At 46.9% G+C, this 17550-nt stretch overlaps 1 protein-coding gene across 2 annotated transcripts in view; it reads right to left on the bottom strand.

The window, feature by feature from the left end:
- The window catches only part of LOC129826636 (metal transporter CNNM4-like), a 68347-nt gene that overhangs the window by 13897 nt on the left and 36900 nt on the right, over positions 1-17550 (bottom strand). For both annotated transcript variants that reach the window (XM_055887575.1, XM_055887574.1), the window contains exon 5: positions 5196-5292. In XM_055887575.1, coding sequence (XP_055743550.1) covers positions 5196-5292 — 97 coding nt within the window. The remainder of the gene's footprint in view (positions 1-5195; positions 5293-17550) is intronic.

Consider the following 17550-nt stretch of genomic DNA (forward strand, 5'->3'; position numbering starts at 1 on the left):
ATATTCCACTCCTTGACACGGAGTGCGAGGAGTGGAATGTTAGCACAAAACAGGTCTGGATTTCAGGCTACCGAAGACAGAGTTGTAGTATAATTATGCATCAGGAATTCATGGCCTTTTACCCTGTTTTGTTTTGTGAGACTGATTCACGCTACTGAAAATAAGAACTGACAACTACACTGATCAACTACCACTCTGAACTACTGACAACTACGCCGATCAACTACTGACAACTACACTGATCAACTACTGACAACTACACTGATCAACTACTGACTACTACACTGATCAACTACTGACAACTACACTAATCACCTACTGACAACTACACTGATCAACTACCACTCTGAACTACTGACAACTACGCCGATCAACTACACTGATCAACTACTGACTACTACACTGATCAACTACTGACTACTACACTGATCAACTACTGACAACTACACTGATCAACCACTGATCACCTACTGACTACTACACTGATCAACTACAGACAACTACACTGATCAACCACTGATCAACTACTGACTACTACTGACTACTACACTGATCAACCACTGACAACTACACTGATCAACTACTGATCAACTACAGACTACTACACTGATCAACTACTGACTACTACACTGATCAACTACTGACTACTACACTGATCAACTACTGACAACTACACTGATCACCTACTGACTACTACACTGATCACCTACAGACTACTACACTGATCACCTACTGACTACTACACTGATCACCTACTGACTACTACACTGATCAACTACTGACAACTACACTGATCAACCACTGACAACTACACTGATCAACTACACTAATCAACTACTGACAACTACACTGACCAACCACTGACAACTACACATACCAACTACTGACTACTACACTGATCAACTACTGATCAACTACAGACTACTACACTGATCAACTACTGACTACTACACTGATCAACTACTGATCAACTACAGACTACTACACTGATCAACTACTGACTACTACACTGATCAACTACTGACTACTACACTGATCAACCACTGACAACTACACTGATCACCTACTGACTACTACACTGATCACCTACTGACAACTACACTGATCACCTACTGACAACTACACTGATCAACTACCACACTGAACTACTGACAACTACACTGATCAACTACACTAATCAACTACTGACTACTACACTGATCAACTACTGACTACTACACTGATCAACCACTGACAACTACACTGATCACCTACTGACTACTACACTGATCACCTACTGACAACTACACTGATCAACTACTGACAACTACACTGATCACCTACTGACTACTACACTGATCAACTACTGACAACTACACTGATCACCTACTGACTACTACACTGATCAACTACTGACTACTACACTGATCACCTACTGACTACTACACTGATCACCTACTGACTACTACACTGATCAACTACTGACTACTACACTGATCACCTACTGACTACTACACTGATCACCTACTGACTACTACACTGATCACCTACTGACTACTACACTGATCACCTACTGACAACTACACTGATCACCTACTGACTACTACACTGATCACCTACTGACTACTACACTGATCACCTACTGACTACTACACTGATCACCTACTGACTACTACACTGATCACCTACTGACAACTACACTGATCAACTACCACACTGAACTACTGACAACTACACTGATCAACTACACTAATCAACTACTGACTACTACACTGATCACCTACAGACTACTACACTGATCACCTACTGACTACTACACTGATCACCTACTGACTACTACACTGATCACCTACTGACAACTACACTGATCAACTACCACACTGAACTACTGACAACTACACTGATCAACTACACTAATCAACTACTGACTACTACACTGATCACCTACAGACTACTACACTGATCACCTACAGACTACTACACTGATCAACCACTGACTACTACACTGATCACCTACAGACTACTACACTGATCAACCACTGACTACTACACTGATCAACTACTGACAACTACACTGATCAACTACTGACAACTACACTGATCAACTACACTGATCAACTACTGACAACTACACTGATCACCTACAGACTACTACACTGATCAACCACTGACTACTACACTGATCAACTACTGACTACTACACTGATCAACTACTGACTACTACACTGATCAACTACTGACTACTACACTGATCAACTACTGACAACTACACGTACCAACTACTGACAACTACACTGACCAACTACTGACCAACTACTGACAACTACACGTACCAACTACTGACAACTACACTGATCAACTACTGACTACTACACGTACCAACTACTGACAACTACACTGACCAACTACTGACCAACTACTGACAACTACACTGACCAACTACTGACCAACTACTGACTACTACACTGATCAACTACTGACAACTACACGTACCAACTACTGACTACTACACGTACCAACTACTGACTACTACACTGATCACTTCATCTGTTGTCTTGCCCATTCACCCTCTGAATGGCACAAACACACAATCCATGTTTCAATTGCCTCAATGCTTAAAAATCCTTCTTTAATCTGTCTCCTCCCCTTGAAATCAGAAATGAGGGTTTAGCAGTGCTGTGAACTGACCAATCAGCGAGACTGAGTTTTTTAATGTCATTATTTAACCTTTATTTAACTAGGCAAGTCAGTTAAGAACAAATTCTTATTTACAATGACGGCCTACAAAAAGGCAAAAGGCCTCCTGCCGGAACTGGGGCTGGGATTAAAAATAAAAATATTAATATAGGACAAAACACACATCACGACAAGAGAGACACCACAACACTACATAAAGAGAGACCTAAGATAACAACACAGCAAGGCAGCAACACATGACAACACAACATGGCATCAACACATGACAACAACATGGCAGCAACACCACATGACAACAACATGGCAGCAACACATGACAACACAGCATGGCATCAACACATGACAACAACATGGCAGCAACACATGACAACACAGCATGGCATCAACACATGACAACAACATGGCAGCAACACCACATGACAACAACATGGCAGCAACACATGACAACACAGCATGGCATCAACACATGACAACACAGCATGGCAGCAACACATGACAACACAACATGGCAGCAACACCACATGACAACAACATGGCAGCAACACATGACAACACAGCATGGCATCAACACATGACAACAACATGGCAGCAACACATGACAACACAGCATGGCATCAACACATGACAACACAGCATGGCATCAACACATGACAACACAGCATGGCATCAACACATGACAACACAGCATGGCATCAACACATGACAACACAGCATGGCATCAACACATGACAACACAGCATGGCAGCAACACATGACAACACAGCATGGCATCAACACATGACAACAACATGGCAGCAACACCACATGACAACAACATGGCAGCAACACATGACAACACAGCATGGCAGCAACACATGACAACACAGCATGGCAGCAACACAGACTGCTCTGAGGGCAGTTTTCATTTCCACTAATGCGATTCATCTTCAACTACACTGATCGAAGTGGATTTAACAAAGTGACATGAATAAAGGATCATAGCTTTCACCTGGATTCACCTGTTCAGTCTATGCCATGGAAAAAGCAGGTGTTCCTAATGTTTTGTATAATCAGTGTTTATCTCTGGCCACATCTGCATCGTCAATCTATCTCCTGGCCACTAGATGTTAGCAGTGAGACGTCTCAAAACTGTCACCACATTACCCACTGAAGTTTGGCAATCATCAACAGCCATGACAACAGAAAGCCACTGAAACCAAGGGAGTAAAATGCTACTGGAGTGAAGGAGAGAGAGAGCAGAGTTTGAGATAGAAGAGAGACAGACAGTAACGGAGGAGAGAGAGAGCAGAGTTTGAGATAGAAGAGAGACAGACAGTAACGGAGGAGAGAGAGAGCAGAGTTTGAGATAGAAGAGAGACAGAGAGTAACGGAGGAGAGAGAGAGCAGAGTTTGAGATAGAAGAGAGACAGACAGTAACGGAGGAGAGAGAGAGCAGAGTTTGAGATAGAAGAGAGACAGACAGTAACGGAGGAGAGAGAGAGCAGAGTTTGAGATAGAAGAGAGACAGAGAGTAACGGAGGAGAGAGAGAGCAGAGTTTGAGATAGAAGAGAGACAGACAGTAACGGAGGAGAGAGAGAGCAGAGTTAGAGATAGAAGAGAGACAGACAGACAGTAACGGAGGAGAGAGAGAACAGAGTTAGAGATAGAAGAGAGACAGACAGTAACGGAGGAGAGAGAGAACAGAGTTAGAGATAGAAGAGAAACAGACAGTAACGGAGGAGAGACAGAACAGAGTTAGAGATAGAAGAGAGACAGACAGAGTAACGGAGGAGAGAGAGAGCAGAGTTTGAGATAGAAGAGAGACAGACAGTAACGGAGGAGAGAGAGAGCAGAGTTAGAGATAGAAGAGAGACAGACAGACAGTAACGGAGGAGAGAGAGAACAGAGTTAGAGATAGAAGAGAGACAGACAGTAACGGAGGAGAGACAGAACAGAGTTAGAGATAGAAGAGAGACAGACAGACAGTAACGGAGGAGAGAGAGAACAGAGTTAGAGATAGAAGAGAGACAGACAGTAACGGAGGAGAGACAGAACAGAGTTAGAGATAGAAGAGAGACAGACAGTAACGGAGGAGAGACAGAACAGAGTTAGAGATAGAAGAGAGACAGACAGTAACGGAGGAGAGACAGAACAGAGTTAGAGATAGAAGAGAGACAGACAGACAGTAACGGAGGAGAGAGAGAACAGAGTTAGAGATAGAAGAGAGACAGACAGTAACGGAGGAGAGAGAACAGAGTTAGAGATAGAAGAGAAACAGAGTAACGGAGGAGAGAGAGAACAGAGTTAGAGATAGAAGAGAGACAGACAGTAACGGAGGAGAGAGAACAGAGTTAGAGATAGAAGAGAAACAGACAGTAACGGAGGAGAGAGAACAGAGTTAGAGATAGAAGAGAAACAGAGTAACGGAGGAGAGAGAACAGAGTTAGAGATAGAAGAGAGACAGACAGTAACGGAGGAGAGAGAACAGAGTTAGAGATAGAAGAGAAACAGAGTAACGGAGGAGAGAGAGAGGACTCACCTAACGTGGGAGCACTGAGGGCCATGACTCCGTAGTAGGAGAAGGGTCCCGTCTCAAACTTCATGTTCTCGTTCCCGGCTTCCACCTCCACCCGACCCTGAGCGACACACAGGGAAACCCAGACAATGGATTAGGGACAAAGAACAATCCCAGACCTCTCTGAATATGTCGTCACAGAGCTGGCTGGACGGGACAAGGAGATTGAGGGCGTAAGGAGACTTCTTTGAATGTGTCGTCACAGAGAGATGGCCACACAAGACAGGGCCAGTGAGGGGTAAAGGAGACTTCTTTGAATGTGTCGTCACAGAGAGATGGCCACACAGGACAGGGCCAGTGAGGGGTAAAGGAGACCTCTTTGAATGTGTCGTCACAGAGAGATGGCCACACAGGACAGGGCCAGTGAGGGGTAAAGGAGACCTCTTTGAATGTGTCGTCACAGAGAGATGGCCGGAATAGAGACAGAGAGAGATAGATGGACAGAGACAGACAGGGTGAGGAGGCCTCTATAGTGTTGTTACAGAGCTGGCAGGGTAGGGTGCTGTGGGGGGGGGTGAGTGGCTGAGGAATGTGTGAACTGCAGCAACACAGCACAGTTAATCCCCCCCACTCATATTCAACACTGACCCTGGAATCTAAACAGTGGGAGGGAAGGAGAGGAGCAGAGAGGGAAGGTGAGAGAAGAAGAGACCGAAAGAGAGAGAAGAAGAGAGGAGAAGAAGAGAGGGAAGGAGAGAGAAGGAGAGAGGGAAGGTGGAGGAGGGGAGGGAAAGAGACAGGAGAAGAGAGGGAAGGTTGAGGAGGGGATGGAAAGAGACAGGAGAAGAGAGGGAAGGTGGAGGAGGGAATGGAAAGAGACAGGAGAAGAGAGGGAAGGTGGAGGAGGGGATGGAAAGAGACAGGAGAAGAGAGGGAAGGTGGAGGAGGGAATGGAAAGAGACAGGAGAAGAGAGGGAAGGTGGAGGAGGGGATGGAAAGAGACAGGAGAAGAGAGGGAAGGTGGAGGAGGGGATGGAAAGAGACAGGAGAAGAGAGGTAAGGTGGAGGAGGGAATGGAAAGAGACAGGAGAAGAGAGGGAAGGTGGAGGAGGGGATGGAAAGAGACAGGAGAAGAGAGGGAAGGTGGAGGAGGGGATGGAAAGAGACAGGAGAAGAGAGGTAAGGTGGAGGAGGGGATGGAAAGAGACAGGAGAAGAGAGGGATTCAGAATTAGGATTAGAATGACAGATTTAACTTCTGTCAGCCATTTATTTCCTTCCCAGCAATAAAAGAGCATATACATATTAGAGGTCAACCTCGAATACATATGCAAAGAGAAAACCACAGTCCTGCAGGCAAGCTCAGTGAGTGAGCTGATTAGCCACATGTGCTGTGCTGTGCGTGAGTATGACGGTAAAGGTGGAGATGACAGTAAAGGTGGAGATGACAGTAAAGGTGGAGATGACGGTAAAGGTGGAGATGACAGTAAAGGTGGAGATGACAGTAAAGGTGGAGATGACAGTAAAGGTGGAGATGACAGTAAAGGTGGAGATGACGGTAAAGGTGGATATGACAGTAAAGGTGGAGGAGAGAGATGAAGAGAGTGGGGAGTGAGTGAGTGTGAGGTGCAGGGAGAAGGGGAGGACAGAGAGGGTGAAAAAGAATGAGAGATATCCTGTACATGTCACCTACATCTCCTTCCTGGTTCTCTGTCAGAACAGAAACCTCCTCAGCCACACTGACCCAGCTCAGCTCTCTGTCAGAACAGAAACCTCCTCAGCCACACTGACCCAGCTCAGCTCTCTGTCAGAACAGAAACCTCCTCAGCCACACTGACCCAGCTCAGCTCTGTCAGAACAGAAACCTCCTCAGCCACACTGACCCAGCTCAGCTCTCTGTCAGAACAGAAACCTCCTCAGCCACACTGACCCAGCTCAGCTCTGTCAGAACAGAAACCTCCTCAGCCACACTGACCCAACTCAGCTCTCTGTCAGAACAGAAACCTCCTCAGCCACACTGACCCAGCTCAGCTCTCTGTCAGAACAGAAACCTCCTCAGCCACTGACCCACCTCAGCTCTCTGTCAGAACAGAAACCTCCTCAGCCACACTGACACACCTCAGCTCTCTGTCAGAACAGAAACCTCCTCAGCCAATGACCCAGCTCAGCTCTCTGTCAGAACAGAAACCTCCTCAGCCACACTGACCCAGCTCAGCTCTGTCAGAACAGAAACCTCCTCAGCCACTCTGACCCAGCTCAGCTCTCTGTCAGAACAGAAACCTCCTCAGCCACTCTGACCCAGCTCAGCTCTCTGTCAGAACAGAAACCTCCTCAGCCACACTGACCCAACTCAGCTCTCTGTCAGAACAGAAACCTCCTCAGCCACTCTGACCCAGCTCAGCTCTCTGTCAGAACAGAAACCTCCTCAGCCACTGACCCAGCTCAGCTCTGTCAGAACAGAAACCTCCTCAGCCACACTGACCCAGCTCAGCTCTCTGTCAGAACAGAAACCTCCTCAGCCACACTGACCCAGCTCAGCTCTCTGTCAGAACAGAAACCTCCTCAGCCACTGACCCAGCTCAGCTCTCTGTCAGAACAGAAACCTCCTCAGCCACACTGACCCAGCTCAGCTCTGTAAAGGACATACAGCCCTTGAATAGACCATCAGAGTATACAAAGGACACGTGTTCACACACCTCCACACCATCCGTGGTATGTTTAAAGTAGGGGAGGTCAGAGAGAGAACAGAACCAGACAGGAGGGGTGAAAAGCTAGGCGCTATTCTAGTCTGACCTGCTCTACATGACCATCCATCAGCTTCACAATACTGACACACACACACACACACACACACACACACCTTACACCAGTCCTGGGTTCAAATATGTTCGAAATCATTTCAATACATTATCTGTGCTTGATTGAGCTTGTCTGGCTTAATGAATCAACAGAATGGTCCCAAAACTGCAAACTCTGCCCATCTGGCTCAAACTATTTAAAATATTTTTAAATAGTATTTGAACCCAAGTGTGGTTTACAGTGCAATACAATACACACAGCACATTACGAGACATTTAATGATAGCTGGGAACACCATAATAAATTTAGCCTCAATCGATATGTTTAGTTGAACATTATGATCAGGTCACACAGGAACATCAGGCAGAACGGGTTACACATTGGGGTCAACCAGAATATGACTTGACCATTAGCCGTTGAACAGAAGGCAGTGCTTGTAGTGTGTGTTCATTTAACCACATGGGTCTAGGTAGGTCGGGGTCAGAGTTCAGGTGTTTATGAATGAATCATCAACAGTGAGAGAACCCTAACTGACCCCTCCTGAGAGGAGAGTTCTCTGTGTTCCACTGTCTACTAGAACTTGATGAACCTCTAGAGCAGGGACCGGCAACTCCGGTCCAAGAAGCCCTGCAGTGTGGGTGAATCTCGGACCATGATTACTTGATTATTTGTGTTAGTGCTGCACGGTCTATGATCTCCAGGAGCAGAGGTTATCTAGATTACAGCTGGTGTATCTGTTGACAGGACGAACTTGCATGACCCCCAGTGTGTGTGTGTGTGTGTGTGTGTGTGTGTGTGTGTGTGTGTGTGTGTGTGTGTGTGTGTGTGTGTGTGTGTGTGTGTGTGTGTGTGTGTGTGTGTGTGTGTGTGTGTGTGTGTGTGTGTGTGTGTGTGTGTGTGTGTGTGTGATAAAATCATAGCCTATTTGAAATAATGGCTGACATATTACTGAACGGGGCTGCCTGTACTTTGCATACAGCTGGGTGTGTCTCAAAACGTTCTGCCTTCATAACCGATTGAAATTCTCAGTCCCTGTCGGACCGGTCTCACCAGGCACGTGCCTGCCTGCATGTGGTGTGATAAAAAGGCTTTATGAAATAATGGCTGACTACTGAATAGGGCTGCCAGTAGTTTGCATACGGTTGCACATCATGTGATGAGAGTGGCCAGCTACAGAGGAGCAGCAAAACTCCAGTACACACACAATCTACTACCACCTCCCTCCTCCATGCCTCCCTCCTTCCCTCCATGCCTCCTTACTACCACCTCCCTCCCTCCATGCCTCCCTCCTTCCCTCCATGCCTCCTTACTACCACCTCCCTCCTCCATGCCTCCCTCCTTCCCTCCATGCCTCCTTACTACCACCTCCCTCCCTCCATGCCTCCCTCCTTCCCTCCATGCCTCCTTACTACCACCTCCCTCCTCCATGCCTCCCTCCTTCCCTCCATGCCTCCTTACTACCACCTCCCTCCCTCCATGCCTCCCTCCCTCCCTCCCCACCCACCTTCCTCCCTTCCTCCCCACCTTCCTCCGTCTCTCCTCCCCACCTTCCTCCCTCCCTCCCTACCTTCCTCCCTATCCACCCTCCCTCCCTACCTTCCTCCCTATCCACCCTACCTTCCTCCCTATCCACCCTCCCTCCCTACCTTCCTCCCTCCCTCCCTACCTATCCACCCTCCCTCCCTACCTTCCTCCCTATCCACCCTACCTTCCTCCCTATCCACCCTCCCTCCCTACCTTCCTCCCTCCCTCCCTACCTTCCTCCCTATCCACCCTCCCTCCCTACCTTCCTCCCTATCCACCCTACCTTCCTCCCTATCCACCCTCCCTCCCTACCTTCCTCCCTATCCACCCTCCCTCCCCACCTTCCTCCCTCCCTCCCTACCTTCCTCCCTATCCACCCTCCCTCCCTACCTTCCTCCCTATCCACCCTACCTTCCTCCCTATCCACCCTCCCTCCCTACCTTCCTCCCTATCCACCCTACCTTCCTCCCTATCCACCCTCCCTCCCTACCTTCCTCCCTATCCACCCTCCCTCCCTACCTTCCTCCCTATCCTCCCTACCTTCCTCCCTATCCACCCTCCCTCCCTACCTTCCTCCCTATCCTCCCTACCTTCCTCCCTATCCACCCTCCCTCCCTACCTTCCTCCCTATCCACCCTACCTTCCTCCCTATCCACCCTCTCTCCCTACCTTCCTCCCTTCCTCCCCACCTTCCTCCGTCTCTCCTCCCCACCTTCCTCCCTCCCTCCCTACCTTCCTCCCTCCCTACCTTCCTCCCTCCCTACCTTCCTCCCTATCCACCCTCCCTCCCTACCTTCCTCCCTATCCACCCTCCCTCCCTACCTTCCTCCCTATCCTCCCCACCTTCCTCCCTCCCTCCCTCCCTTATTCCCTCCCCACCTTTCTCTCCTCCCTCCCTCCCCACTCACCTACCTTCCTCCCTTCCTCCCTCCCTCCCACCTTCCTCCGTCTCTCCTCCCTCCCCACCTCCCTCCCCACCTTCCTCCGTCTCTCCTCCCTCCCCACCTTCCTCCCTCCCCACCTTCCTCCCTCCCTCCCTTATTCCCTCCCCACCTTTCTCTTCTCTCCCTCCCTCCCCTCTCTCCCTCCCCTCTCTCCCTCCCTCCCTACCTTCCTCCCTATCCACCCTCCCCACCTTCCTCCCTCCCTCCCTTATTCCCTCCCCACCTTTCTCTCCTCCCTCCCTCCCCTCCCTCCCACCTTCCTCCCTTCCTCCCTCCCTCCCACCTTCCTCCGTCTCTCCTCCCTCCCCACCTCCCTCCCCACCTTCCTCCGTCTCTCCTCCCTCCCCACCTTCCTCCCTCCCTCCCTTATTCCCTCCCCACCTTTCTCTTCTCTCCCTCCCTCCCCTCTCTCCCTCCCTCCCCTCTCTCCCTCCCTCCCCTCTCTCCCTCCCTCCCCTCTCTCCCTCCCTCCCTCACACCAAAGGGCAAATATTTGATCGCTGATGACAATATTCTGGAAACAGAATCGACTGACGTCTGGGAGCAGACACGAACAAACAACCAACCAAAAATAGACCTACGTAATGGTGTGTAACAGGAAGGACACAGTCACACACACACACACACACACACACACACACACACACACACACACACACACACACACACACACACACACACACACACACACACACACACACACACACACACACACACACACACACACACACACACACACACACACACACACACACACACACACACACACACACACACACCACAAACACACACACGTAGCTGTAATAACGGTGGAATGGAGATTGGGGCGGAGGGAGATTATCTGGAAGAGAATGGTCCTGTTTCTCATGACTCTGCTCCCACGCCTATGCTATTAACAAATCCCCCCCCCACACACACACACAAACACACATTTCCAAAAACAACCAAATCATTCATTCATGACCACAACGCCTTCGGAAACTATTCAGACCCCTCAACTCTTTCTACCTTTTGTTACGTTACAGCCTTATTCTAAAACAGTTTAAATAAAACAATTTCCTCATACACCCCATTATGACATTTTTGCAAATGTAATAAAAAACAAATACAGAATTTTTTTGTTTTTTCCGACACTTTGCTAGGAGACTCTAAATGGAGCTCAGGTGCATTCTGTTTTCATTGATCATCCTTGAGATGTTTCTACAACTTAATTAGGAGTCCACCTGTGGTGAATTCAATTGATTGGACATTATTTGGAAAGGTCCCACAGTTGACAGTGTATGTCAGAGCAAAAACCAAGCCATGAGGTCGAAGGAATTGTCTGTAGAGCTCCGAGACAGGATTTTGTCGAGGCAGAGATCTGGGGAAAGGTACCAAAAACATTTCTGCATCGTTGACAGGCTCCATCCACCACATAACATTCTATTGTTGGCAGGCTCCATCCACCTAACACTCTATTGTTGGCAGGCTCCATCCACCTCCTAACATTCTATTGTTGACAGGCTCCATCCACCTCCTAACACTCTATTGTTGACAGGCTCCATCCACATCCTAACACTCTATTGTTGACAGGCTCCATCCACCTCCTAACATTCTATTGTTGACAGGCTCCATCTACCTCCTAACATTCTATTGTTGACAGGCTCCATCCACCTAACATTCTATTGTTGACAGGCTCCATCCACCTAACATTCTATTGTCGACAGGCTCTATCCACCTCCTAATATTCTATTGTTGACAGGCTCCATCCACTTCCTAACATTCTATTGTTGACAGGCTCCATCTACCTCCTAAAATTCTATTGTTGACAGCCTCCATCCACCTAACATTCTATTGTTGGCAGGCTCCATCCACCTAACATTCTATTGTTGGCAGGCTCCATCCACCTCCTAACATTCTATTGTTGACAGGCTCCATCCACCACAGAACATTCTATTGTTGGCAGGCTCCATCCACCACATAACATTCTATTGTTGACAGGCTCCATCCACCTAACATTCTATTGTTGACAGGCTCCATCTACCTCCTAACATTCTATTGTTGACAGGCTCCATCTACCTCCTAACATTCTATTGTTGACAGGCTCCATCCACCTAACATTCTATTGTTGACAGGCTCCATCCACTTCCTAACATTCTATTGTTGACAGGCTCCATCCACCTCCTAACATTCTATTGTTGACAGGCTCCATCCACTTCCTAACATTCTATTGTTGACAGGCTCCATCCACCTCCTAACATTCTATTGTTGACAGGCTCCATCCACCTCCTAACATTCTATTGTTGACAGGCTCCATCCACCTCCTAACATTCTATTGTTGACAGGCTCCATCCACCTCCTAACATTCTATTGTTGGCAGGCTCCATCTACCTCCTAACATTCTATTGTTGACAGGCTCCACCCACCTAACATTCTATTGTTGGCAGGCTCCATCCACCTAACATTATATTGTTGGCAGGCTCCATCTACCTCCTAACATTCTATTGTTGACAGGCTCCATCCACCTAACATTCTATTGTTGACAGGCTCCATCCACCACATAACATTCTATTGTTGACAGGCTCCATCCACCTAACATTCTATTGTTGACAGGCTCCATCCACCTAACATTCAATTGTTGACAGGCTCCATCCACCTAACATTCTATTGTTGGCAGGCTCCATCTACCTCCTAACATTCTATTGTTGACAGGCTCCATCCACCTAACATTCTATTGTTGACAGGCTCCATCCACCTAACATTCTATTGTTGACAGGCTCCATCCACCTCCTAACATTCTAGTGTTGACAGGCTCCATCCACCTAACATTCTATTGTTGACAGGCTCCATCCACCACATAACATTCTATTGTTGACAGGCTCCATCCACCTAACATTCTATTGTTGACAGGCTCCATCCACCTAACATTCTATTGTTGACAGGCTCCATCCACCTAACATTCAATTGTTGACAGGCTCCACATGTCAGTGCTCTCCAACCCCCCTAAACATACACTACATGGCCAAAAGTACACGCCTTCAAATTAGTGGATTCTGTTACTTCAAATCAAATGTTATTGGTACACAATTCAGCAGATGTTATTGGTCACATACACAATTCAGCAGATGTTATTGCGGGTGTAGCGAAATGCTTGTGTTTCTATCTTCAACAGTGCAGTAGTATCTAAAAACTATTCACAACAATACACACAAATCTAAAAGTAAAATAATGGAATTAATATATATACACACACACAGTTGAAGTCGGACGTTTACATACACCTTAGCCAAATCCCTGTTTTAGGTCAGTTAGGATCACCACTTTATTTTAAGAATGTGAAATAACAGAATAACAGTACAGAGAATGATTTATTTCAGCTTTTATTTCTTTCATCACATTCTAAGTGGGTCAGAAGTTTACATACACTCAATTAGTATTTGGTAGCATTGCCTTTAAATTGTTTAACTTGGGTCAAAAGGTTCGGGTAGCCTCCCACAAGCTTCTCACAATAAGTGGGTGAATTTTGGCCCATTCCTCCTGACAGAGCTGGTGTAACTGAGTCAGATTTGTAGGCCTCTTTGCTTGCACACGCTTTTTCAGTTCTGCCCACAAATGTTCTATAGGATTGAGGTCAGAGCTTTGTGATGGCCACTCCAATACCGTGACTTTGTTGTCCTTAAACAATTTTGCCACAACTTTGGAGGTATGCATGGGGTCATTGTCCATTTGGAAGACACATTTGCGACCAAGCTTTAACTTCCTGACGGACGTCTTGAGATGTTGCTTCAATATATCCACATAATTGTCCTACCTCATGATGCCATCTATTTTGTGAAGTGCACCAGTCCCTCCTGCAGCAAAGCACCCCCACAACATGATGCTGCCACACCCGTGCTTCACGGTTGGGATGGTGTTCTTCGGCTTGCAAGCCTCTCCCTTTTTCCTCCAAACATAACGATGGTCATTATGGCCAAACAGTTCTATTTTTGTTTCATCAGACCAGAGGACATTTCTCCAAAAAGTACAGTCTTTGTCCCCATGTGCAGTTGCAAACCGTAGTCTGGCTTTTTTTCCAGCGGTTTTGGAGCAGTGGCTTCTTCTTTTTATTTATTTTTATTTTACCGTTATTTTACCAGGTAAGTTGACTGAGAACACGTTCTCATTTGCAGCAACGACCTGGGGAATAGTTACAGGGGAGAGGAGGGGGGATGAATGAGCCAATTGTAAAGTGGGGATTATTAGGTGACCATGATGGTTTGAGGGCCAGATTGGGAATTTAGCCAGGACACCGGGGTTAACACCCCTACTCTTACGATAAGTGCCATGGGATCTTTAATGACCTCAGAGAGTCAGGACACCCGTTTTAACGTCCCATCCGAAAGACGGCACCCTACACAGGGCAGTGTCCCCAATCACTGCCCTGGGGCATTGGGATATTTTTTTAGACCAGAGGAAAGAGTGCCTCCTACTGGCCCTCCAACACCACTTCCAGCAGCATCTGGTCTCCCATCCAGGGCCTGACCAGGACCAACCCTGCTTAGCTTCAGAAGCAAGCCAGTAGTGGTATGCAGGGTGGTATGCTGCTGGCCTTTGGTGAGCAGTCTTCCAGGTTATGTCGATATAGGACATGTTTTACTGTGGATATAGATACTTTTGTACCTGTTTCCTCCAGCATCTTCACAATGTCTTTTGCTGTTGTTTTGGATTGATTTGCACTTTTTGCACCAAAGTACATTAATCTCTAGGAGACAGAACACGTCTCCTTCCTGAGCGGTATGACGGCTGCGTGGTCCCATGGTGTTTATACTTGCGTACTATTGTTTGTACAGATGAACGTGGTACCTTCGGGCGTTTGGAAATTGCTCCCAAGGATGAACCAGACTTGTGGAGGTGTAAAAAAAAAATTCTGAGGTCTTGGTTGATTTATTTTGATTTTTCCATGATGTCAAGCACAGAGGTACTGAGTTTGAAGGTAGGCCTTGAAATACATCAACAGGTACACCTCCAATTGACTCAAATGATGTCAATTAGCGTATCAGAATCTTCTAAAGCCATGACATAATTTTCTGGAATTTTCCAAGCTGTTTAAAAGGCACAGTCAACTTAGTGTATGTAAACTTCTGACCCACTGGAATTGTGCTACAGTGAATTATACGTGAAATAATCTGTCTGTAAACAATTGTTGGAAAAATTACTTGTGTCATGCACAAAGTAGATGTCCTAAACGACTTGCCAAAACTATAGTTTGTAAATAAGAAATTTGTGGTGGTTGAAAAACTAGTTTTAATGACTCCAACCTAAGTGTATGTAAACTTCCGACTTCAACTGTTATATTAGATTGAGCAATGTCAGAGTGGCAATGACTAAAATACAGTAGAATAGAATACAGTATATACATATGAGATGAGTAAAGCAGTATGTAAACATTATTTACACATTTTTAAAGTGACCAGTGATTCCAAGTCATATATATAGAGCAGCAGCCTCTAAGGTGCAGGGTTGCGTAACCGGGTGGTAGCTGGCAAATGATGGCTATTTAACAGTCTGATGTCCTTAAGATTGAAAAATATCTTCTGTCTCTTGGTCCCAGCTTTGATGCACCTGTACTGACCTCGCCTTCTGGATGGTAGCGGGGTGAACAGGCCGTGGCTCAGGTGGTTGATGTCCTTGATCTTTTTCAGCCACACCCGTTGCTGACAGGTGTATAAAATCGAGCACACAGCCATGCAATTGCCATAGACAAACATTGGCAGTAGAATGGCCTTCCTGAAGAGCTCAGTGACTTTCAACGTGGCACCGCCATTTATTTATATTGATTTATTGAACCTTTATTTAACTAGGCAAGTCAGTTAAGAACAAATATATTTTTTACAATGACGGCCTAACCCGGCCAAACCCAGACAATTGTGCGCCGTCATAGGATGCCACCTTTCCAACAAGTCAATTCATCAAATTTCTGGAACGCTGACTGCGAGCCAGGCCTAATTGCCCAACATCACTGCCCGACCTCACTAATGCTCTTGTGGCTGAATGGAAGCAAGTCCCCACAGCAATGTTCCACCATCTAGTGGAAAGGCTTCCCAGAAAAGTGGAAGCTGTTATAACAGCAAAGGGGGGAACAACTCCATATTAATGCCCATGATTTTATAATGAGATGTTCGACAAGCAGGTGTCCACATACTTTTCTCCATGTAGTGTAGCTCAATGGATTATTCCACCTATGGGCCCTCCCACTGAGTAGATAACATCATGATGAGGGTGGGGTGGGTGGCTAACAAGCTGAGCCTAACGATCCCTGGATTACTGGCGCTGGCTAATGACTGTTTGGGGACTAATGCCATAACTGATTTATGGGAAAACAGTGTGTGTGTTTCTGTGTGTGTGTGTCTGTGTGTCTGTCCTTCTACACAGAGTGGTGCAGAGGCTAGCTGGAGGTTAGATTAAAGTTGGTATTAGCCTTTTGATACACAGCTGACTGACAGTGTGACACACACGGTGTCTCCCAGTCTCCTCTCCCTCTCCTCTCCCGTTCTCCTCCTCTCTCCCCCGTTCTCCTCCCCCTTTCGTAAGAGGGATCAATTAGTACAGGCCGCTCTGGACCCGATGTCTCCCTCTCTCCCCCTTCTCCCCTCTCTCCCTCCCTCCATGGTACCCCCTGTATATAGCCATGTTATTTTCTACTCCCTATACACTGAGTATACAAAACATTAAGAACTCTTTCCACGACAGACCGACCAGGTGAATCCAGGTGAAACCTATGAAACCTTATTGATGTCACTTCTTAAATTCAGGCTCTGGCCTCCAGCTGCAGGCTCTGGCCTCCTAATGCAGTGCCAGCTGAAGGAACACTGCTTCCCGTCTAGGGCTGAGTGATATAGAATTAATTAATATGAATGTTTTTGCGCGATATTCCAAATGCCTGTATCTTTTATTTTTTATGAGCGTTTATGTCAGCATGTTGTTTTTTTGGTTTTGTCTCTTTCGTGCTTTCTGTGCTGTGCACCTTCCCATTTACACCAGAGATCTGTATATAATGTTGAGATGCTCCGCCCTAACAATGGGGAGTCGTTGTCCCAAAAGAGGGAAATCAGGAGAAATTTGGGGGAAGAGTGAAATCTCTCGCTTCACCGCTTA

This window comes from Salvelinus fontinalis, chromosome 28 (genome assembly GCF_029448725.1).
Source record: "Salvelinus fontinalis isolate EN_2023a chromosome 28, ASM2944872v1, whole genome shotgun sequence".
Classification (NCBI taxonomy): Eukaryota; Metazoa; Chordata; class Actinopteri; order Salmoniformes; family Salmonidae; genus Salvelinus; species Salvelinus fontinalis.